The 26,035-nt window shown below is 33.6% G+C and overlaps 1 protein-coding gene across 1 annotated transcript; it reads left to right on the top strand.

Annotated features, from left to right (window-relative positions):
• The first annotated feature begins 16,240 nt into the window (after positions 1-16,240).
• Positions 16,241-24,700, top strand: CPK13 (calcium-dependent protein kinase 13). Its single transcript, XM_088109391.1, has 7 exons — positions 16,241-17,138; positions 19,667-19,810; positions 20,123-20,275; positions 22,727-22,842; positions 22,925-23,092; positions 23,367-23,591; positions 23,668-24,700. The coding sequence occupies exons 1-7, from the start codon at positions 16,505-16,507 to the stop codon at positions 23,815-23,817; spliced, it is 1,590 nt and encodes a 529-aa protein (XP_087965517.1). The 5' UTR covers positions 16,241-16,504; the 3' UTR covers positions 23,818-24,700.
• The last annotated feature ends 1,335 nt before the right edge of the window (positions 24,701-26,035 follow it).

Raw genomic sequence — 26,035 nt, 5'->3', positions numbered from 1 at the left:
TGGTTTCACCCACTTATATACTATGAATTGACCTTATCTCTAGTCCATGTGAGACGTCCAACAAATGTTAAATTATTAAATTAATGACTATATTATTTAAACATATGTTTGGGTGAAATTTTTTTAAAAAGGAGATTATTTTTGTCAAAAAAAATAGAAATGTTTTAGTAACAAAATATATTATTTAGTGAAGAATTTTTAAAGAAATTCAAATTTTAAAAATTTGTAAAAGCAATTTGATTCCTTAAAATTAGAAAAATTTAAATTTTAACTAAAATATAAGATTTTTAATATATTCTCTTTATATAACTTTTCTCTTCATATTTTATTTTACTTCTATAAGCTAATGATATTTTTCAATTGAGAACGGACACGTGTCAAAATTCTATTGGGCCATTTTAAATAATATTTTAATCGAAAAAGTTGGCTTGCAAGAGTTAATGAATTTGGTATCCAAAAATACCCTTCCCATTTTCGTTTTCATTCTTTCTCCACTGTGCACTTTCGTTTTCAGTTTGTGCGTGTGCTTTCTCTCCTTTCTCTCTCACGAAGCAAGCATAAAGGGTCATCTTCTTCGGCGAGGCAATCCGACGAGACTCCAGTGAAGCAATGGAAAGCTTCAGTGATAAGGTATTTCCTTTCCCCTTTGCATTTTTCGTTTCCCATTCCCCATTTCTCCTTTCCTCTTTCCCCTTTTCCCTTACTCCATTTTAATTTACCTTTTGGTGTTTTGGATGTATACCCATTTCCATTTTGAGTTCGGTCGTTGGTTATTGTTTTATTTTTCATGCAATTGAATTCAAAACCAAATTTGTTGGTGGATTGAATGGAAGATTGACCCCGAAACAAAGGACTATTATTGGAAATACACCATTCATATTGGTTGACCATGGAGAAAAGCTCATTAGTTGGTGGTGGGGATGGGGTTGGGCTATCACGATGACAATGTGCCACTGTGGAAGAGGAAACCCTTTACTTTTTCTTAGTGCGTTCTGCCATTGGGGATTTGTTAGGTTTTAAGGTTTTGGAAGGGGGGAGAAAGTTTGAAGGGTTTAGATATGTGAGGAGAAGTGGGAGAGAGAAACAATTATGACGGTGTAGAGTGTTGGGGAACAAAACAGGGTTTCAACAATGGCCACATATGAGAGATATTTGAATGGCATCACATCGTAATCAATTATAGGGTATTTGTAATCGATTACAAGCCCTTTGTAATTGACTACATAACATTTGTAATCGATTACGACTACTTTTTTTTAATCTCTGAATTTGAAACATTGCCCTATGTAAATTGTGTAGATAATTCCAATAATATTTTTGATATACTTTTGAACGAAATGAAGACATCAAAAGGCTTTTGGAAAAACCAACAAACAATATATACATCTATTGATTTGGACAAAATTAACACAACAAAATAAACATAAGCTGAAAATCATATACATAGAAGATGAAAATGATATATATAAATATTCAGTGTTATCAACATTGATATGTACAACTGATAACAAGGACAAAAACTCAACTGGAGCCATTTCAGATAGTTATGATTGTTGGTAAGGTTGGGTCCCATCTTCAACGACCTCCTAGGTTTGTCTAACATTAGAGGTTATTTTTTCCTGATTGAACACGAGTACAGTTCAGAATACATATAAGAACATCAATTAATAAATGAAATAGATAGCCATTTTAATGACTTGCAATTTTTTTGTTCTGATGCTTTGTTATTATCTTTTTGTAATCGATTACCAGGGCATCATATAAACTACAACGATTTTCCAAATGACCTAACTTGGACAAAAACACCTAAAGGGACAATTTTGCCAACAATTGAATGGACAAACATGGTAATTAGTGCAGAGAACACAACCTTTCACATTCAACTCAATCACCCATTTCAATAAATGAAAAAATACCCAAAATGATGCCAAAAACTTCTTGGGGAGTGATGTTCTTACAGTTGGGGAGTGTAGTTGAACTTTATGTAAAAATGGTCCTAAGGCCCCTGGTAATCGATTACATGATCTTGTTATCAATTACCAAGGCATAAAAAAGGCCATAATGGTTTTCCAGCTCACCTGACCTGGAGAAAACCACCTCAAGGGACTTTTTTCTAATAATTGAATGACCTAACGTGCTAATTGATAACGGTTGAAAACCGTTATTTTTATACTTAATTTTGATATTAAAAACAACCTTTATGACTTAGAAACTAGCTTGGGATCATGTTTTTGCTTAAGTTTTGGAAATAAGAGAGTTGGATGGGTTTCATGCTTGGTTTTCCCTGTTTTGGTAGGAATTAAGATGAATTAGATGAAAGAAGTTGAAGTAGTAAGGGCTGGACTCAAGAAAGGAAGTAAAAGTGTGATAAAGAAGACCCACAGTCACCACTCAACGCAACTTTTATCGCTGAGTGGCGTTCTGAAGCACCGTAGTCACCGCTGAGGGCCAAAACTGCAGCTGAGCGCCATTTAGAAGAACCGCACTTACCGTTGAGCGCCAAAAGTGCCGCTGAGCGCCATTTAATTGGGCTTGGGCTGTAAATTTTAATAAACTATACAAGGGTTTAGTCGACCTAGGGTTGGTATCTTTGGACAGAAAGAGACAAAATCACACTTTCTTCACCCCTTGGAGGCGGATTTTGAATGCGGAAGCTCCTTTCTTCACATTCTAGGGTTCTATCTTTCATTCTTTCATTGTTTTTCATCTAGTTTCACCATGTCTATGGTGAACTAAACCTCCATTGTTGTTGGGGAACCGATGTAGTCCTTTGAAACTCTCATGTATTGAATTGATTCTTGATTAGATATGCTTTGCTTCATTAATTGTTAGGGTTTTTCTTCTACACTCTATGCATGCTTTGTTTAACTCATTAAATTGCATGATCATTGATTTTATCTATATGGACACATATAGATAAATCTAGAACTGAGGAAATTCTCCCAAGAGCAATATTACCTAGACATAGGGATAGGAGGATTTGTTGCCTTTAAGCTTTTGTGCGAATGTAATGCATGAATAATTGCCAGGGAGACAAGACATTGTAAACTAGTGATTAGGAGTAGGCTTTCTTCACCGAGACATCGGGTTTAAGGTAAATTAGAAAGTGGCATTAACATTAATGAAGAAAGATGAATTCTTGAATACATGAGAATGGATAGGATAAATCGTAAACCCCAACAATATCATTATTCCATATTATACATCAATCTATTTTGCTTCTTTCAATCCAATTGATCAAAAACTTGCATTCATGTTTATTTTCCGCAATTCAAACACAATGATTTCGTTCACAAGTCTAATTTAATCAATAAATCACATAATTGTCTAGGTCGTGAGTCCTTTGGGAAACAATACTTGGTCTTACCATTTTATTATTACTTGATACGATTCGGTACAATTGTTGAGTGTTAACAAGTTTTTGGCGTCGTTGCCGGGGATTAAAAATTTGTTTATCATTAATTGGTGCAAGGAACACACCCATAGACATTTAACTCACTCACTCATCTCAAAAACTGGAAAAATTGACCCAAAACAGAGCCAAAAACTTCTTGGGAATGATGTTCTTCCAATTGGGGAGTGTAGTCGAACTTTATGTACAAATGGTCTTGAGGCCCCTGGTAATCGATTACATGATCCTTGTAATCGATTACGAAGTCATAAAAAAGGCTAGAATGGTCTTCCAGCTTACCTAACTTAGAGGAAACCACCTAAAGGGACTTTTTTGCAAACCATTGCATGACCTAACGTGCTAATTGGTACACGAAACACACCTATGCTCAATGAACTCATTCAACCATCTAAAAAAAGGTAAGGATGGCCAATAAACTCAGTAACCCATCTAAATCAACAATGTACTCAATAAACTCAATCATCCATCACAAAATATGCAAAATGTCACCTAAAAACATAGGCAAAGTAAATCAAATTGGTCAATACTTATTCATCAAAACTGGAATTATATTAAGATAATGTCTCACAAGTACATATTACGAACAATACCTTTGTATACTAACAATCTATACAAGGAAAGTTATACAAGGATCATACATTCAAGACTTGTACACAACATACAATTGAAATCCTATAATAATCCATATTTTTCCAACACTTGGAATCTTCGCACGTTATTGTTGTCGAGGATCTAGTCACATACATTTTTTTTTCTAAATCCAAGTAACTCCTCTTGAAATCAACATATTGCACTTTAGAAATTAACACAACACGACATTGTGCGCTTTAGTGGAGAGAGTGTGAGAGTAATGATGGAGAGAGAGGAGAGCAATGATGGAGGCAGTTATGGTGGTCTCGCGTGAGAGGAAGTGCAATGGTGGACAGAGATAGACGAGAGAGAGTATGTGAGACCGCGAATGGAAGAGGAAAAGGGAAATGTGTTTCCTGAAATGAAACCGTGAAAAGGAAAAATGAATTTTCTCTTTGCCTACCCAAAATACCCTCAACGTCACATTCCTCAACATGAAAAGTTAGATTTAAAACGGATTAATTGACATCCATCAGGTGACGTTGTAAAAAAGTTGACAACATTTAGTAGTCATAGAAACGTTTTCATTTTCAATTACTGATAGTTAAATTTATTTTGTCAACACTAACAATATTTTTAACTTTTTTTATTAATATTATTATTTTAGTTGATAATATTCGGAATTTCTTTTCGACCAACCACTAGTGCAAAAAAGACTTTTTATACCTTTTAAAATAGGCTTTTTATACATATTATTGTGTAGGTATAGAAGCATGAGGTATAGAAAGTTTTATGCTTTTTATACCCTTTTCTAGAACAGGTATAAAAATGGATCACTTTTACACCGGTTAATTCTAGAGAGGTATAAAAAATCATTTTTACCTACTATTCTCATTATCAGAACAGGTATAAAAAATCTAACTTTTATACCTATTATTGCCTTGATTGGTATAAAAGTTCAAATTATGATAATTTTAATTTAGATGTCTTTTCTCTTTATTTTTATATTTGTCAAACAACACCATCATATCAAAAAATAAAGAGACAAGAGAAAATCATTAGAAAACATCACAAGATTTATTACTATGTTCCTTAAAATCATACATAGCCTCTACAACAGAATCAAGTGTTTCAGAAAGAAAATATCCCTCAACAAAAAAGAACTTCTACAAAAACAAATTGTGACACCTAACATCACTAGAGTTGTATCAAACCTAGATGCTAACGTAGTTCTTCTTCTAATGCATTATATGGATGTCAATCTTGTTCCCTGATGCAGTATATGGATGTCAATCTTGTTCACTGATATAGTATATGAATGTCAATCTTGTTCCCTAGCGCAAGAAACGGAACATTTGCCAATTATTCGTCTGAAAGCAAGGCATCAAGCTCCTTCTTCGATTATGTGAACCTCTCTTTGTCTCAAATCTTAAAAACTCAAGTCTCAAAGAAGTCCTACGATTACAACAAAATCATTAATAAAATTAAGAAACTGTAATAAAAATCCAACTTAGGATAAAAACTAATACTCTGAAACATACAAAGAATACAATTTACCTCTTCAACTGTGTTGACATGTGAAATTTTAAAAAAAATGCTTATAAATGGTTGGGCACTGGTAGAATTAAAATGAGATAATGGTGCACCTGAATCATATACCAAATGCAACGCCAAACTGCTCTCTTCAAAAGGGGAAATTAAGGAAACCTTTGGACAACAGAAAAAAAGTTAAACAGAAGAACCTGTGCACATTTCACCTCCTCCCACGTGCTGTAATTTGATGATGTACTCTGAATTTTCAGTATCAAGTGTTGGTTGTGATATCTCAAGTCCTTCACTTTTTATAATAAAAACATACCTGAAAACATTGAAGTATATATCACATTAACCATTAATGCTTGATAAGAATATCAAATAAAAATAATTCAAATTCAATATATTTAAATTTCTTACAAATTAAAAACTGAAAAGAAATTTACTTGTTAGAAAAGTGGGATCATACGAAACATATACGAAACCCCACCTTTGATTGCATGGTTAAACAAAAATGTTGACTGAGTTTAAGAATTGACATCGCCCAACTGTAAAATCAAACTAAACTACCAAAATCATTCTCAATAATGCAACTTCCACCCATCTTGCTCCTCTTTCAACAAAACTATAAAACTATTGTTGTACTATTATTGTGAATGTAAGTTCCATATTAAGTAAAAATTAAAAGAATTAAACTATTTATGTAGATAGTTTCATACATTTGGCATTTTCTCATTAGGGCTCAAAGAGACACACACCTCTCTGTAATCATAGCTTCAACATGCCCAAATAGTAATACCAATGTTCACACAGAAATGCAAAAACGACAGCCACCACGTAGTTTAGGGAATAAAACACTACCAAAAGGTCAAACATTATGATAAAGTTTTGCAGAATTCAGACTCTACCACACATACGCATACTTCTCATTTACGTTAAACATCTCCTCATACAATTATTGTCAAACACCTCCATGCTTCTAATTACTTATTATATATGTATTTTTCTCAAAAATGTTTTCAGAGAATTTCATGCGTGCAAGAGAAACCAATTCTATGAACTGTCATAGTTTAGATTAGATCAGGTTTCTCTTCGCTTTAAGGCGTGCTTATTTAAATCTCAATTATTTCAATTTGAAAAAAAAAATTGTATATGCTAAAAATATGACAATTGTGAAAAAACTGTAATAATAGTTTGTTGCGGATAAGTCCAAGGCAACTTTTTTAAAGTTTAAACATTGGAAAATTTGATGAATAATATGGATTTAACATAGTACCTCACACTGATACAAGTGACAGCTAATTATGAAACACACCCATCATTCTCATTTCTCATATTTCTTGCTTTTTCTGCTTTTTGTTTTCTTTTACTTGTACATTATTTTGGGTACGATAATAATTAATAATTATCCCACACACATATTAATTATGAGATATCTGAATGAGAATGTGAAATAAAGTATGGAAAAGAAACGATCTCTGGAATGAATGGATGCTGGTGAAAGTGTGAACGGAGCCTTTTGGTGGGCCCATACATAGATAAAAGGGTCCAAAGGTCCAATCCAAGACACCTGACTTCCAAATGGACTATGACCCATTGGGCCCACAGCACACACCACATGCCCTTGTACGACAACAAAATTACTAATGCACATGAAGAAGTTTTTTGTGATGACATTGAATATACAGCTTTTAGTAATTCATGGCTTAAGACAGATACAGTTAGAAAATAAAACCTTTTATCTTTATTTTGAAAAACGGTATAAATCTTATTTTTATGTATTTTTGAAGTACTTTGGAATGTTCTTTTGAAATACAATATTAAAAGTATTTTGATTTATTTCTATATATATATATATATATATATATATATATATATATATATATATATATATATATATATATATATATATGATACTTTAATGTTGATGTTGTCAATTAAGGATTTAAGATTTTATGGTATTCTTAAAATTTTTGGATGTGACAAAACCATTATAATTATATAACATTGAATTGAATTTATCAACCAAAATATTACATACATTAATAATACTAAAAGAAATTATTACTAATTTACACTATCATACATAAATAATTTAAAAGTTCAATAATACAATTTATCAATAAGAATAAAACAACTTTGAAGCCGATGTTATTACATTCAAATTACCAAAAAAGTAATAATGAAGAGCTACAAAACAAGAGGACTAATCTCATGTAAAAGATTCTAAAACTTTTAATATAACTAGATAAAATTAGTACAGTCTGATAACATATGTCAATTGAATTGAATTGTTCATTAACTTTAACTTGTAGTGCTCTAAAATTGTGGCCTTATTTTTCAACATTAATTCTAATATATTAATGTAAAGAAAAATATTGAAAAACTTAGTTTTAATATTATGGATAACCAAATATTATACTAATTAAATTGTTCTAAATATTAATTGTAACATCCCAAAAATACAGTATAAAATCATATAAGAGAATAATCACATATTAATAATATTACAGATCAGTCTTACAAAAGTTAGGAAGTACAGTTATGGTTGAACGACCTTACAAAATAGCAGGGAGTTAAAACTGTACAATGACTACAACTAGAGCGAACAGTTTACAAAATAAACTTATACCGGACGTTCCTATAAAAGAAGAGGCCAACAACTCGAACGGTCCTAAGGTGTAGTCTTCACTTCCACCTCTTCTAGTGCTTCTTCCAGCAACTCTTCTCCTTTTGCTCACATCCACACTGATGATCATTGCAACAGGACAAACAACCGAACGGACAACACAAACAAGACAATAAATAGGATAAGCTTATGTAATTTAATTAATTCAATAAAACATACAATTTTCATGATTAAATCAAACAACAACCAAATCATAATTCATACATCATGGCATGCAAAGAACAACCACTTGACTCTGACTGTCCGGACTGTATGAATTTTGTGTAGCTACGACGTTTGTGCACCCGGGTGATGTAGTAACTAGGATACCCTTAACAGCTGCCACCCGAGGTTAATCCGTTCCGTCCAAGTTAACCTTATGGACTAGGACCTCCTACCATTCTCACACATGACTTACTCCTCTCTACGTGAGAATGAGTAATCACGGAATAATAGAATAAACGCCACTTAAGTTTTGTCCACATTCATACTTTACCATTCAATAATAACTTTCTGAGATATTCCTCCCTGGAATACTCTTTCATAACCAAACTATTTAATTTGTATCACATTTCAAATTCCCTTATACTTCATCATCAATATATTCAATTGAAATAAGATCACACTTTTTAATAATAGCACAAGTTCGAATGGAATAACACTCCTTAGAAACTAACATGACCGAGCGCTATTTACAAATTGATCTGATTCAATGAACTGACCCTTAAGAGTTCAAACCGAACGCCACGAAGCCTAGGCCGAGTACTAAAACTCTAGGTCGAACACCACTTAGAGACCGATACTGTTTGACATCAAATACTATTAACAAACCGAAGTACTATGAAGAAAACGAATGCTATTGAGTTTGACCGAACGCTCTTATTTTAAAAACGGTAATAATAGATTACTGAGACGAGACTGAGAGCTTGGTTTAAGATCGAGTACTGTAGAAACCGAACACTATTGAACGAGCGTTGGTCCAAGACCAAGCACTTATGAAGAACGAGCGCTACTGAGATCGAACGCTTGGTCCAAGACCGAGCACTACTAAACTTAAATTAAAATGAAGAAATATATATATATATATATATATATATATATATATATATATATATACACACACACACACACACACACACACACAATTACGCCACACTTATTTTTAATGAAAAATAACGATAACATCTACAACTTTACGTATTATAGAATACATTAACTAAATTGTTTAGGAAACATAAAGAAGAACTATACTTAGACCGAACGCTCATTTACATATATCTAATAATATAAAATGATCGTCATTAACTAAATTCTCTACAGAATAAAAACTTAGTTTTAGACGAACACTCAAAGGAAAACCGAACGGTCAATACTGACTCTCGGTTACAGTTTACATAATTCTGCAGAGTATTACAGAAGGATTCTCAGACAATATCCCTACCCATTTCATGGCTTTCATTAATCATCAATACTTTTAAACAACATACAATATTTCATCATCAACCAAATCATCAAACACAATGTCATTCCAGTTTCTCATCTTTTACATTCATATACTCATACAACCAATAATGCAGTAACAACCATACTTCATATTCATTCAGCAATCAATCAACATGCAACCATTTAAAACAAGAATCTTAATCAAATTATATAAGCTTCCCTTACCTCTAATGTAGCTGAACGCTCAATGATGTAAGATATAGCTCACCACTATCAGAAATCTTAGAGTTCTACGGTCACACTTTATGAAACTAAACCAAACATAATAACTGAAATACTCAGAATAAGATGATCCACTCATGCAACCAGAAATATGGGTTTGCATGTGAAAGAAAACGAACGTTCTAAGGATAAAGTAACTCACCGGCTTAGAACCACAACTTGATCGGTTTAAATGAAAGCCCTTGATGCCATGAGAGTTCAAACGGTGCCTGAGGAGTGATCGGAAGAAGAAAAGATGAGAATTTCTTAGAGAAAGGTGGAGGAGATCTAGAGAGAAGGAGGAGGAGAGTCAGGTTCAAAAGGTTCAAAAAGATGAGTGCATGTATAAAAGTGGCACGAAATTTGAAAGTTTGATTTTTACTTCTACCGTCAAAACTGACAGTCCAATCTACATCACACACTTGTCTTCCACTTTCTGAATTTCAGACACCCTTTAGCTTACACATATACTCCACTAAGTTGGAGTTTTTATGGGTCTGACACTAATTATTAATATTTGTATAATCTATATAAGTATAAAATAATTAAATAAAATAAATACTTAACTATTATAATTATTTAGGAGGAGTGAGAAGAGGACACTGAAACTACCAACTATTTCTTACATGTGCACAGCAATGCAATAAGACTTGAAAGTGATAGGAGGATCACAATTCTTTGCAAGTCTATACTATGACATTAACTCTGAAAACCATTTGTCCCACAAATTCCTAAATCAACATATAATAGATTACACTATTTTTAATCTCTCATTTGGGAGAGCATATTCAATTTTGAGTGATTAAAAAAATTAAATTACCAATTAAACAATCTAATAATGTGATATTAATTATTAATACGTAATTATATAAATAATTAAATATTAGCGATAAGCGATAGAGGACGACAAAGAATATTCGTCCATATTAACTTTTGACTTAGGTTTCGTGTCCAAAATATTCTTAATTTGTCGTGTTAGCTTATTCAAATTTTGAAATTAATTGTAACTTTTCACGTAACACTTTTTATATTTTTCACATTATATTGCTAAAATTCTTTTAAAATTACCCTTCTGATAAGTCTTAACATGTGCAATATCTTTATAGAATCTTCACACATGCAAAATTTGATATAATATCAGGGTGTTTATAGGCGTGTTTTTTGACACACACTAGCCTTCATCTGGTTTTACAAGCAAAGAAAAGAAAAGAAAACAAAAATGCATCTTTCTCCAACATGAGCACATTTTTACGTGTTAAATGTTTGACCATGGAACACTTTTTTTTTAATTTCTTTAGTGTGAATTATGCTAACATCAACACCATGATTAAACTATATTGTTCATATAATTTTCTAATGGCAACACACTATCCTTTCATTGAAGAAGGGCAATAGGTTAAAATCACTTTTTATAGGAAACCTTATTTGGTAACGATTAATTGAAGAGAAAGAACTTCTTTTGTTAGTTTTTATATATATCAAAATGGTTCTATGCTATGTTTGCTGCAACAATACCAACAAAGGATCAAATTTTGTAATCATATTATAATGTTAAAAGAAGTTTTAATAGCATTCTTTTTAACACATATTTTACAGTTAGAAAGAAAATCATTAAATAAAATTGAGATCTAACATTAACAACCAATAGTTTGTAAATATGAATCGGTGAAAATTTAAAATCATCAAGTGAAATGTATACACTTTGTTAATTTCAATAATAGAAAAAACATGCTAAAAAGAATGTTGTTAACTTTTTTTTTTTTATAAATATTAAATATCCATCGATTTGTGAAAAAAGCCTTACCAACTATCATTAGAAAAATCTCTAATTTCTTGGACTACATATGGGCCTTAGACAGTTATTTTTTTCCTTTTTTTATGGAATAATATTTCAACATCATGCAAGTGCAACACTTCATTTCCTATTGGTGCTTTGTTATAACAATTGGGCTGGATTTCTATCTACCTATATTCCAAGGAAAGAACTTTATTTGATTTTTTTTTTCAAAAAAAAAAATTACTGGCAAATATTATTGGAATATTCATGTTAAGAGTATCAACTAACGAGACACCAGCCAATATGCAAATGAAATCAGTGGAAGCTATTTTAACTTAAACAGTGACACTAAGTTTGCATTTAATAGTACATTTTTTCATGGAATTCAACTATAGAGTAGATAAATAAGCAAAATCAAATAATGAGACACAAACATTTTGAGGAACAAGCATTCTAGTTTCATTGACCAAAAAACAAAACAGTCAATGTTGAAAGTTAAGTAAATGTAAAGCAAGCTTAACGAATTTAAAGAAAACACTGTTTACTTTGACATGGGTTGTCTAGTGTTGAAAAAATGAAATTTCCTTTTTGTAACCAACAATGTGTTTTGTATGGAGAAGACTTTGAGCCTACTGATACTGTGGAACCAACAGCGTTATATATCCTATCTCTAGTTTTCTATTATACTGCTTGCTTTTCAACCAACAAATAGTCTTAAAAAACGTTAGTTAGGTAAAGCAGACAGATGAACCTTTTTCACCATACTGTGATCTCTATTCTTTATTAAAAAGGAAGGTTTGGCTTGTGTTCTTCTACATATAAACTTTAACTATTGCTGGCAGTAATTTTAGGATCCCAAATTTAACTTATATTGATAGATTCATTTGTTTCATCACAGCATTGATTTATGCCTTTCTTTTTAAGTAAGGAATACGACTAATGATAATATTCTAGCACTACTTTGACTCTTTAGTATGATAAGTATCATTGTTTACAAGTGAAGTTACCACAATGCAAATAACTTACACAATGATGGCATTGCAGTGCTTGAGAGAAACACAGGACTTTCTATAATTCTTACTTTTATTTACTATTTGGTCAAGAGCACAATTTAGTTAAGCCTATTACATAGTTAGGTTTTGGATTTCATTTAAAGCAACTTGCTGATAAACTTATTTTCTATTCTTTACATGGATACAATTTTTTTATATAAAGTGAGAAAAATTATTCCAGATGTCGAATTCATAAGTACTCTCAAAATAAAATGATTCTACAACTTTGACCAAGGATTTGGATATTAGGTATATAAGATAAGAAAAAGAGAGAACAGATCATCAACAAATAATCATTTGGCTTCTCAGCTTGGAGAAGAAAACCCATTTTTTTTATAGAAAAAACCATGGATGTCCCCAAATTTAGCAAAATGTTCAGCACCTACTAAATGAGCTAACAAAACAAGTCACTAAAGATTTTCTGGTTTGGCTAAAAAAGGTGCTAAAACAGTGACCAAGGAAAACCAGTAAAATTTAACAATTTTAATAAAAAAAGCTGCAGTGTTGCCAAAAGTTGGCTCCCATTAGTATTTAATTTTGACCACTCAATCAACTTCTTATTCATTTTTCCTTCTTTCGAAATTAAAAATTTGTCTACTTTCTGCACTGTACTCATGTGTGATGTCCGTTTACAGAGACAACACTTAAAGGGAAAGTTCTGTATATGGAATGCCAAGCTTGAAATAACAACGTTCAACAAAATGAGAAGCTAAGTTACACTAGTTCTTATACAAGTGCACTTTAATAAGCAAAAGTTCCCTTATTTGACTAGTTTTCTGTACATGCTATAATGATGCATAGCTCTGTTGCCAATCACTAGTTTGTTAATATATATATATATATATATATATATATATATATATATATATATATATATATATATATATATAGATGTATATAGATGTATATGATTCCATTGTTGTGAAGGGTTTGATTAAAGTAGAAGGTTGTTTGAATGTTGAAATTGAGAAAGCATAAAATCTGAATAGGATTTGTGTATTTGGGGTTCTTGGTGTGTGGATGTTTGTCGTGTATGTTTTAGTTGTTTGGAAATATGTGTCTTTGTTCTCTGCTTCCAATGAGAAGATAATGAATACAAAATGAGGCATAATAACTCTTGTTCCCCAATTAATGGACCCAATAATATAATATGGTTTGGTCAGAAAAAAAGGTTTGGATGAGTAATAATTTGGTGCCCTTTGTTCAGGGTGTGATCCAAGGCTTTGTGGAGCTTCTTAAACAAGCACCCCAACATTGCAAGCAACTTCAGAAATACAATGAGAAAAACTGGTTGGTAGAGATGCCCAACCAGACCCACTCCCTTCCTCTTTCCCACTAACAAACACAGAAACAAGACAGACAACAAGGTCCCTTTGGTTTCATGTGTTTGTAAATTAAAGAGACACCACATGCCATCTTCTATTCTTATTTTTTCCTCCATTTCTTTTCTTCAACTTTTCTGTAATATCCTTTCTCTATCGTTTCTTAAGAAGTAAACTTGATTTTATCTTGATACCAGACTTTCAACTCGTTCTTTTACGTTGAGATATCTATATTTCGAATCTAAAATTAGATATTAATAGATAATTCAATAAATAATGGTCTGATAACGAGTTAAACAATATCGTTAGGTATTTTTGATATTATAATAAAAATTGAATTTCAAACCTAATTCGACCTCTAAAAGTGATTTATAAAATAAAATTTATATATTATAAATTGATATTAAACTTTCGAGCATCATTGTTTTCTTGTATATGTTGCGTACATATTGCATATTCATGAAAGCATAAATACTTATTTGGTTTTGTTATTTAAGAAAGTACAAATGATATACATATTGAGAGGGACAATTTTTATGTTCTCATTAAGTAATTATATCTCGAAGTTAACTTGTTCCTTTTAAATTGTTGTATTTAAGGAGTTAATATTTTCTTAAGCCATGTTAATGAGAAAGTTCATTTTTTTTTGTAAATAGCTGCATGTAGCTAGTGTGAATTGGACCCAGGTGAGATTTCCAATGTTCATTTTTATGTCTTAAATAGAGACAAGTGTGTGACACTTTGTAGTCATTTTTAAGAGGTGCTTCCAGTGCTTGGGACAGTAAACCATCTTTATTTTAGGGAAGTGTGCACATGTTCATTAAAGTATTTTTTTTTTAAAATGGTAGAATGTTGTTTGCATATTCACATTCTCAATACTCATCAATAAACATGTCTGCTGGTAATTTGAAGCAATGCAGCTTTTTTTAATTGAGTGCATGAAACATTTTTTATTTGATTAAACTATCATCTCAATTATTGAATTTTGTCGTATAACAAGATTTCTTCTTCACCACTAGAAAACTACATAGTACATATGTTTGCCAAATATAACAGCAAGTAGCAACATTTACCAAGAAATAAATACCTCAACAGATCTTTCCGCTATTTTGCAAGATGTGGTCGCAAACAAATTGTAAGAAACCTAAAAAGAAAACAACCCTTTTTAACATTTTTATAGATTTAATTTTTTGCAATAATATATCTAAGTGTTACAAAAATTTCTGCTTTATATGAAAATTAAAGAAAATGCCATGGCATGAGTTTGTGAACTAAGATAATGGATTGTATATTATAATGTATACCATTTGTTTCTTTACTTTGAAAATCCTTTGTCTCCATCTCTTATTATTTTTCTGTAAGAGTATGTAAACTACTTGGGTAATTCCAATAGGATTATTTAATTTATTGAAAAATGTTAAGAATCTAAATTAATTTCTTTCCTTGGAAATATTTTTTTTATTTATGTTGAATATGATTATTCTAGGTGACAAGTAACAAACTTCTCTTTCTTAACATAACTACATATTTAAGACAAATTCAAAACTATCAATTAAATAAAAGGTTCTTCTATCAATTACTTCACACATTTAATAACAAATAGTTTTCATCTAGGTAAATATAACCCATCAAAAGAAATGATTATCTTGAATGCACTATAATTCTTACTAACCGTATATTTATTTCAACTTCATATTTTATTTAATAGTATTTAATATCTTTTGCATTAATATTGTACGACACAACCGTTCAATGTTTTAAAGTATTAAAATATTTAACTCTTTGACAAAATTCTATAAATATTCCCACATGCTTCGAGACAAATAACTATAAATGTAATTTTAAAGATCAGATCTAAAACTTAAATCTTGTTTATATATAAAAAGAATATCTAGCAGAATTTGATACATAAATTTCGCTATTTCAGACTATTAGAGAAATAATGTTGATTGGTTTTGGAAGGTAGTGCTTAAAAAAACAAAAGCTATCACTTTTGCAGTTGTATTTATTAATTCTTTTTGTTTACAGTTGTATTTATTATCATTACTAGTTAACTTTCGCAGTCACAAAAGACGAAAATGTTTGTTTATTACTCTAAGCTTAATATATTTTAATTTTAATAGTAAGTAAAAGTTCATTGAAAACGAAAAAAGAGGAATAAATAAATTTATATATGAAATGGCGAAAACCCGAGGTTCCTGGCTCCTAAAAAACCGCATCCCCAGCCGTTACCGTACACCCTCACACACCCACCTTCACCTCACTTGCTACTCACTCACACTCGTTCTCACTCTCTTACTCTTCTTCTTCATCTCGTCTTCGTCACCTTCGTTTCAATCACACCTTCTTTTTCAAAATCACATTCTAGGGTTAGGGTTTCCGCATTATGATGTGAAACACTAGCACGCCTCGTCCACCATCTCCTCCCAAACCCTCCCCTCCTCCGCGATCTCCGCTCCTCCTACCATGGGAAACTGCTGCAGATCCCCGGCCGCCGTGGCCCGCGAGGACGTCAAATCGAGCTTCTCCAACGCAGACCACCATGGCAAGCGCGGTTCCGGGGCTGAGGCTGTCAAACAGAAGGCGCCGATCACGGTCCTCGCTGGCGTGCCCAAGGAGAACATCGAGGACCGCTACCTCGTGGACCGCGAGCTCGGCCGCGGCGAGTTCGGCGTGACTTACCTCTGCATCGACCGTGACACGCGCGAGCTGCTCGCTTGCAAAAGCATCTCCAAGCGGAAGCTCAGGACGGCCGTCGACGTCGAGGACGTCCGCCGCGAGGTCGCCATCATGCGCCACCTTCCCGAGAGTCCCAGCATCGTGTCACTCCGCGAAGCCTGTGAGGACGACAATGCCGTTCACCTCGTCATGGAGCTCTGCGAGGGGGGTGAGCTCTTCGACCGGATCGTCGCCCGCGGCCACTACACCGAGCGAGCTGCTGCCGCTGTCACTAGGACGATTGTGGAGGTTGTGCAGCTCTGCCACAAGCACGGGGTCATCCATCGCGACCTGAAACCGGAGAATTTCTTGTTTGCAAACAAGAAGGAGAATTCGCCGCTCAAGGCTATTGACTTCGGGCTTTCCATATTCTTCAAGCCAGGTACGGCCGTGAGTGAATTTGGATTTCATTGACTGCATTGGGGAAGTTTGGTTTGGAATGGGAAGGTATGGTTGAGTTTGTACTTGATTGGTGGGGTTATTGTTTGGAAGACTATGTTGGTCTTTCAGCTGCCTGTGATGGTGTCTAGGCTTAATTTGGATTATTTACACTATAAACACTCATACGGGAAGAAAATAAAAGAAATTGAATTAAATTTGTCTCGTTAGGAAAACTTAAGCTCTTGGAGATGTTAAACCAGAGAGCTTCTATTTAAAGTAGTTAAGTATTATTAATTGTTTACAGCTTACTGGATAAAATCAATTTATTTCTTTTTCTATTACAATTTTTAAGTATATATAGAGAAGTTTATCCAACCAAGGACCTTGTTTAGTGTACTTGAAGTTGGTACGGTTAGGTTTTGTACTGTCTACACTACATTCTGCGCCTGCAGCACAAAAGGAAGTAAGATGGTTGTTTAGTTGGTACGGTCGTTGACACCTAAATTTCCATGCTGTTTTTAACTCAAGCTCTGAACGGCTTCTATGTAATAAGGGTGCCTTGTTATTTATGTTTACTCTTACGGTGATTGGATTTAACAATGTAATTTTGATTGAAAGATGAGAGGGCGCATGCTAAGTGGTCAATCTGTTGTATGATGTTGAAATTGTGGAGTCGGTTGCGGTAATGATAGATCAGCTAACGCTAAGCTTGGCAGTTGCTTTGCTTGTGTTGGATTAGACCATCACTTTTTCATTGTTAGTCCCATTTGTCAATCCTTTTATTTTCCCTTTCTTCTAAACTCTATTGCAACATGTGGGATGAAGTGTAAACTTTATTTCAACTATGCTGGGGTTGCTACCGTTCATTTGGATAAGAAATAAGTACTCTAACACTAAGGTGGTATTTTTCTGTGGCTGTTGTATGGTTGTGTTCAAACAAAGTGCTTTTGGTTCTGTTTTGATGGTTTTGTTGAAATATATTAAGGTTACTGGTAGTAGGCTTGGGCTAGTACTTAGGACTACTAATTAGAGTAGGAGCTCTAGGTTATGTATTAGAGTACCACATTACTTACTTCCCATTCAGCGTTATTCATTAGTTCTCTCTCTCTCTCTCTCTCTCTCTCTCTCTCTCTCTCTCTCGTTTCCTATCTCTTAACACGGTATTAGAGCAGTATCATTCTTTATGAATGAGGAGGTATTTTTTTGTTGTGTTGAGTTCACCGAACTAGGTTGTACTTGTACATTATCACATCTGTTTCTATGTTGGAATGTATTCTTGAGGAGTTGGCTATTGGTTGAATCTGTTCAGAAATCAGAGTAGAGTTACTTCTGTCAACTCTCACTGCTGCTGGAAAACTGGAGCATGGGTGATTGTTCTCTGCTTGTGGTGTTTATAGATTCATTAATAATTGATGGTTCTCTCGATGACCTCTGGGTGATATCTTAACATATCCTGAGCAGAAGTTTTGGTTTTCTGTTGACCGGAACCCATCCTGTAGGGTATTATTGTGATGTGACTGGCAATATCCCAAAACCTGAGCGCATGTGGACACTGGAGAATGTGTACTTTCGGACATACTTAATTTTGTCGTGTTTGTGTGTGGTGTGGTGGATGTGTGTAGATGGAGCTGCCTGACTAAGGTTGGAGACTGGCCTGGTGTACTGGCTGGTTATGAAAATGGTGATTGGCTGGAGCTCTGGCGAGTTCAGTTAGTATTAATTTCAGATTCAATTTTACTTGTTTTCTGTCTCGGATTTGGCTTTTCTTCTAGCTCTTTGGATATGCGTTGTGTCAATCAGTGTTTGAGGAGGAAAATTGTCATTGCTGACTGCATTTGGGTGGTCACTGGTGTCAATTTTGGCAATGGAAGAGTGGCAAGACCTTGGGACTTTCTATGCAATTATGTCTGTCAGTGTGTGGTCAGTGTGTTGTTCTGCCTAGATTTGGCCTGTATTTGCTATATATGGTTGGTGAACTGCTGCTCTGGCCCCTTTTTGGCATGTTTGGTCTTTCTTTCTTTATTTGGTTATTTTGTCTATTCGGTATTTCTGTGATTTTCTTAAGCTGTTTGTCGTTGAACTATACTGGTTGAAGGATTGGAGTAATTTTGTGTAGTCTAGCTTGTTAGGTGTATAGATTTTGAACTTTGAAGACTTTGCACCCTAAGAACCCTTTTTCCCTGGTTCTTTTATGCTACTGAAGACACTGTTTTGGAGATCAATTGGGAGGTTGCGATGCTGCTGATGAAAAGGCCTGAGGCTCTAGAAACCATCTCATTTTCTTGTTAGGTGTAGCATGGAGACGTTAGGAGCTTTTCTGCCAATTACACTGCTATGTTTTTGTGCTTTGATGGTGTTGTAGGGTTAGGGAGGGTAAAACAATGTTTGGCTTCAATTCTTTAAAACAATGTTATAAATAAATGAGTCTATCTCTTCTGATATTCTTTATGTGTGTGTATATATTATTTCATTCTTGCAGTATCTGACTTATTTTCCATAATGAATTGTGTGTAATATAAAAATTTCCAGGTGAGAGTTTCTCAGAAATTGTTGGAAGTCCATATTATATGGCTCCAGAAGTTCTCAAGCGGAATTATGGACCAGAAATAGATATATGGAGTGCAGGAGTAATTCTCTACATCTTACTGTGTGGTGTTCCCCCGTTTTGGGCTGGTATAAATCGTTATATTCTTACAATGCTCTTTATGCATGCCTTTTTTTATACATGCATTGGCATCTATAAACATTCATGTGTGTCCCATTTTCTGTGCTAATACTTGCATGCTTAGATTTTTTGTTCTTTTTCTTTTGGTTTGTGACACATACTATTTTTTTTTTCTGGTTTGGTTTTAATCTGCTAGTTGCCTTTTTCTTTTGGTTCAAGCATATTATTAGTTTTGGGATTTTGAGCTTGGTTCTTTTTATTATTTCATTTGCTCGGAAAATGTCTTCTTATTTTCTTTCCTTGATGTTGATTCTATGCAGAATCTGAGCAAGGAGTTGCACAGGCCATTCTTCGGGGGCTTATAGATTTCAAAAGGGAACCTTGGCCAAGTATTTCTGAAAGTGCTAAAAGTCTTGTTAGGCAAATGTTAGAACCAGACCCTAAGCTTCGATTAACTGCTAAACAAGTGCTTGGTATGTTTATATTCTTCCATGTTCATTTCATAGTACCACTAAGAGCCTTTTTAAGATCTCAATTAAATACCAAAAGTTTCAGCAAGTATGATTAATGAAATCAAGTGAATAAAATAAATAGGTAAAAACTATCTCCTTCTGGGTTTTAAGTTTTTAATAACTGCTACGTCTGTTCCTGTATATAAGAAAAACAAAATGAAGATAGCTTTGTTGTCTTTCACAAGAAAGATAGGACCACTTTTAAATGTATTAATGGCTAACTTTCATTTGTACCCTTAATTTACTGTAGAGTCTATTAATGAAATTTGCACTCATTTCTCATGAGAATGGATGTATTTATTGAGTTATTTAACAAAACAAGTCACACCCCTTGGTTGAACTTTTCTTTGGTAGATTATGAGTAGTATTATTAAATATATGGGTGTTTGAATTTATGACATTATTAATTAAAATAACTAACTTGACTATTTTATTGGCCTTGATGAATTACTATTTGTTTCTCATGTATGGACTAGTGGTAATATATAAGAAACAAATATCTAATTCATCAATATCAATATCAATAAAAGTGGTTAAGTTAGTCAATTTTCATTAATAGTATCCCGGCTAAATTGTATTCCAAAAATACTTACAGGATAAACGGTTCAAGTTTATTTAATGACACTATTTATAGAGAGATGTTTTTTTTTTTTACAACCAACGGGTGTTGCTTGTCTTGCCAATAACCAAATAAATGCATTCACTCTCATGGGAAATGAATGCATATCTCATTAATTGATTCTACAATAAATCAAGGCTATAGAATGAAAATAGATATATTTGGAAGTGATATGTAGGACATATCAACTAATAGTCTAATTATGGGGTAGTGTTCTAAGTTCTGTGGATATATCAACTATCAAGAATATGGCAATGGCATACATCTAAGTTAATATCGATTCAGTGCTATATTCTCTTTTGTGTCTCTTCTCCTCCCTTTATACCTCCCATAATTTAAAATGGTATTAGGATGGTATCATCCTTAGTGAACTGTCCTGTCACCGCCACTGTCGAGGCCCCTAAAGTTTGGAGTTCTAATTTCATTTCATGATTCTTTCTTCAAGTGAATTCAATCCCCTTGCATTTCCACTCCCTTTTACTGTGTGTTTCTTCTAGCAAGTTCATCTAGCTTTGTGTTAGGATCCAATTGCAAGGTACAGACCCTGGAATTCCTCGTTTGAAGTATGAGATTCTGGTGTGAGTATTATAAGTCCTTGGACTATTCTACTACAATAGCTATTTTTCTTTTCGTTGTGGTTCTCCCAAGGTTCCCATTCGTTGGTAGTTGTTGTCAGATGTTTCAGCGTAGCTACGTGTAGAGAGTTTTGACTAGTGAAAGGTTTTGACCAATGAGAAAGTTGAGTGAGTGAAATGTTGTAGAGTCTGAGCCATCAAGATGTTGTCTCTTGAGGGCAGTGTTGTGATGTGTTATATTAGGTCCCTCATCAAGTATTGAGATGCATTGTGGAATACTTTTTAACCACATGATTCTCTCCCCTTAACGACTAGTTTTAAGGCTGGTTTCCCAAACTGTTTGGTGCTACTTAATTGGTATCACTCCTGCTGCTTTCTTCAGCTTAGCCTCACAATTTGCTTACGTGTTTCTGAGAGTTTATTTATTTTGGTCATCTGCTTCATTGATTTGTTCTACCATCAGGACATGTTTGGCATTGTAGGGAGGGACAACACACACGTACACATAGATCTCCACATTGGTAAGATATTGTCTGCTTTAGGCTAAGCCCTCACGGATTTGCTTTTGGTACCATTCCAAAAGGTCTCTTACCAATGGAGGTATCTAATGTGTATATAAATCCATGTCCATCTCTTATATTATCCGATGTGAGACTTTGTTTGTATCCAACATCCTCCCCTCAAACAAAGGACTATGGTTCTTCTACCTCCCCTACAGCGAAAGTCTTCTCTTATCCTCGTGTACACCATGGTTGCCACTTCTCTTTGCTCTCTTTCACGATCCATGGTCAAACACTGAGCATCTCTTGCTCTCCACCTCTCATGATTCATCTGGCTATCTGTCACTGGCCACTTGCCATGGCTTCACCTGATCATGCAAGGACGTACTCGACTGAGTCCGATCACCAGACCTGAAGCATGGGCTCTGATACCATTTGTAGGAAGGGACAACACACACACATAGATTTACACATTGGTAAGATAATGTCCGCTTTGGGCCAAGCCCTCACGGATTTGCTTTTGGTACCACTCCAAAAGGCCTCCAAGGTATCTTATGTGTAGGGAGGGACTTTGTTTGTACCCAACAGGCATCTTAGATAATATCAACTCAATCTTTGTTAATATCTTAACCCCATAATTTCAACATAAACATTACTTATGTTGATGACTTTTCAGGACAGATAATAAATTTCATCTATTTTTTCTTGCCTTGCACAGAGCATCCCTGGCTCCAAAATGCCAAGAAGGCTCCTAATGTTCCACTTGGAGATGTTGTCAAGTCAAGGCTTAAGCAATTTTCAATGATGAACAGATTCAAAAGAAAAGCCCTTAGGGTTAGTTCGCTGCATCTTTGGTGGTAACTTAAGCTATTGCTTGTATAGCATGTCGGATCTAAGATTGTACATTTGAAAACAGGTCATTGCTGATTTCTTATCCAATGAAGAAGTTGAAGACATCAAAGATATGTTCAAGAAGATGGATAATGATAATGATGGCATTGTTTCCATAGAAGAACTGAAAGCTGGATTTCGAAACTTTGGGTCTCAACTTGCTGAGTCTGAAATTCAGTTGCTTATTGAAGCTGTAAGTATGGCTAATTTCCCCTTGTTCCTCTAAACTATTGTGACTGAACACTAATGTTGTTACTTGTTACTTGCTACAATCATAAATTGGCCGACAAAAGTTGATATTATCGATTTGCAAATATAAATTGAAATGGATGGGGCACAATTGTGATATATTTTCCATTATAATTTTGTTTGGGTTTGTTCAGTTACATTTTGAAGGTACTAAGTACAAATTTTAGGTTTACATTGCTCTTTGTTTTGTGTTTTAATCATTGTATGTTGACAAACAGGTAGGTAGTAAGGGAACACTAGACTACGGAGAATTTGTTGCTGTTTCCCTTCATTTAAAAAGGATGGCTAATGACGATCATCTTCGTAAGGCCTTCTCCTATTTTGACAAAGATGGGAATGGATATATTGAACCGGATGAGCTACGGAATGCTTTGATGGAAGATGGAGCAGATGATTGTACAGATGTCGCAAATGACATTTTCCAAGAAGTAGACACGGATAAGGTGATATTCGGGAGTTATTTCTTTAGATATAGTCTTGATTAGGGAATTGTCGCCTCAAATTCTTGAACAATTGCAGGATGGACGTATCAGCTACGATGAATTTGTTGCTATGATGAAAACTGGAACGGATTGGAGAAAGGCATCAAGGCATTATTCACGTGGGAGATTCAATAGCTTGAGCTTAAAGTTGATGAAAGACGGTTCTTTAAACTTAGGAAATGAGTAGTTGTCTGAGTGTTTGCCTATATTCGATCTGGCTTTCCAAATAGTGTAATATTCCTCCTACAATATGGACTTGGCTTCTTTGTGATGATTATTTGGTTCCACTTTTAGAAGGGTTCCTTTCAACTTGGTGCTGTGAGAGTTACGAAGGATTGGGTACGCCAATCATACACGCACTTTGTTACTTGTGTAAAACATGGTGCCTTGGAGCCACTGGTGTGACATGTATGATTCCACTCGTTTTAACCACTCCTGCCTTCTCTTCTGGGTGTGACAATGTTGAATCAAAAACTGTTTAGTGCAGTCAGAATATGTTTATCAAAGTGCGAATATCTTGTACTTCCAATTCTGGACTCTGTTTTGGTCATTCTATCCCTCCTACCACTGCCCGATAATGGCCAATGGCCAAAAAACATTTGTTTTCTCCAAGCTGATTACTCCGGAATGCTGACAACATTTATTTTTTCTTGTCTCGTAGCATGACCTGTAAGATATTCTCATCCTGGAACTGTGCAGACATGGAACCGTTGCTGTTGATTTGTGGGTAGACTTCTTACGTGACTGAGTGCTAGAAAGTACAAGTGGCAGGTTTTGTTGTATCGTTAGACCTGCTCTGTGAATGCATTAAAACAATTAGAGCAAAAATGGTGGGAAGCATGTTTTACCATTGCATTTCCAACACTACTCTGTCTTGAAGATCTTTCCAGAGTTTAGGGCTTTTAGGCTATCCTTCATTGGGAGAGGCTTATCTAAAGATTTCAGTCTTTTCAACCTATGGATCTTCAGCTATTTGATCCATACCAACGATAACCTCTGTAATGGGCCTAAAAGATATTTAACTTTAATATCACAATATTGTATTTCATATCCACATTTTTGTTTTTTCTTCCCCTTTGCACTTCGCTTTAAACCCCGTCTTTCCAATTTTTAATTTATTTTGAATTAAATGAGTTAGCTAACAAATTCTAATAAATTAATTAACTTACGACATTTTAGAAGCATCATTCATTTACCTTCTCCATAAACGATAATATTTTATGTTCTTGAAACATTTGAATTTCAATTTTCTATTTGCTTAAATACAGTTTTATCTAAACTCTAATCACATGTTACTGTTAATGTATTTATAATGTATATCTATCATAATTAATAATGCGAATTTTGTATCCGTTTTTTTATACTCATCATTCTTTTACTTTGAGAAAATTAAAAGTGCTTTTATTGTATAATTATAATATTAAAACACTAATAAAAGATTTATAATTGATTGTTATGTAATATAAGTTTTAATACTTATTATAATAATTACAACTATTTTATTATAGCAAACACATGCCAATACAGCTGTGCTTTATTATATTTTTCTTCAAGTAATTTATTCCTATCATATAATATGGTAAGAGCTGGAAACAGGCTCGGTGTTTTTCCTTTTTTTATTCTCACCTTTTGGCATTACACGGAAAACAGAAAGAACATTAGCAGAAGAACTATCTAGCAAAAAAATTGGCATGTTTCGTTAAACATGACTAAATAACCATATTTATACTAAACTATGGACAGTTTGCTTTTGCTTATTCTTTTAAAGGTGTTTTTTTGTTCTATAAACAGATTTTTAATTTCTTAATACGCGTATTTGTCTTACTTGTTTATTTAAAAAATAGAAGGTTTTAAACTTACTTCAATAAGCAAATTTTATCTACTTTTAAATAAATTATCTTTTTAAAAATTATTTATTTTAAATTTAGAGAAACTAATTTTATATCAGCATCTCCCTTGTTTTTGCAAGAACAGAAACATATTTAAGAAACGACGTTGTTACACTGACATTCACAAATGTTTAGAATAGTACAGATACATACATAAAAACATTGTCGTATTTCTTTAATGGACCTTTATCTATGAGAATTGATTGTGCATTTCTAGTATCTTATAATATTAGTAATTAAATGGTTTGTAATATTATTGTGATTGGGTCAATATACTTAATAGTTGTCACACTGTTGAAATCATCTCAAGGGGTACACTTACCCTTAGGCTTGAGAGGATGTAGTCCTTTAAGACCATTAAGTTATGGGATGTTTCACCCTGGTCATACCCTTAAGTTCCATATTTGCTCTCGTGATTAATGAGTTTGGTGAAAACTAAATGCTTTCAATGAAATGGTTCACCAAATTATTTAATGAGTTGAGCGCGTAGAAGTTTATATATTTTCTTGTCTTGCA

This window comes from Vigna umbellata, chromosome 3 (assembly GCF_029865625.1).
Source record: "Vigna umbellata cultivar VRB3 chromosome 3, Vumbellata_1.0, whole genome shotgun sequence".
Taxonomy (NCBI): domain Eukaryota; kingdom Viridiplantae; phylum Streptophyta; class Magnoliopsida; order Fabales; family Fabaceae; genus Vigna; species Vigna umbellata.
The sequence above is the reverse complement of the archived record's forward strand: the minus strand, read 5'-3'. Positions and strand labels throughout refer to the sequence as shown.

What these genes read in the sequence shown, in the direction of transcription:
- CPK13 (XM_088109391.1), top strand. Translation starts at nt 16,505, where the DNA reads ATGGGAAACTGCTGCAGATCCCCGGCCGCCGTGGCCCGCGAGGACGTC. An exon ending in TTCCATATTCTTCAAGCCAG is followed by an intron (nt 17,139 to 19,666) that starts GTACGGCCGTGA and finishes AAAAATTTCCAG; the next exon opens with GTGAGAGTTTCTCAGAAATT. An exon ending in TCAAAAGAAAAGCCCTTAGG is followed by an intron (nt 22,843 to 22,924) that starts GTTAGTTCGCTG and finishes ATTTGAAAACAG; the next exon opens with GTCATTGCTGATTTCTTATC.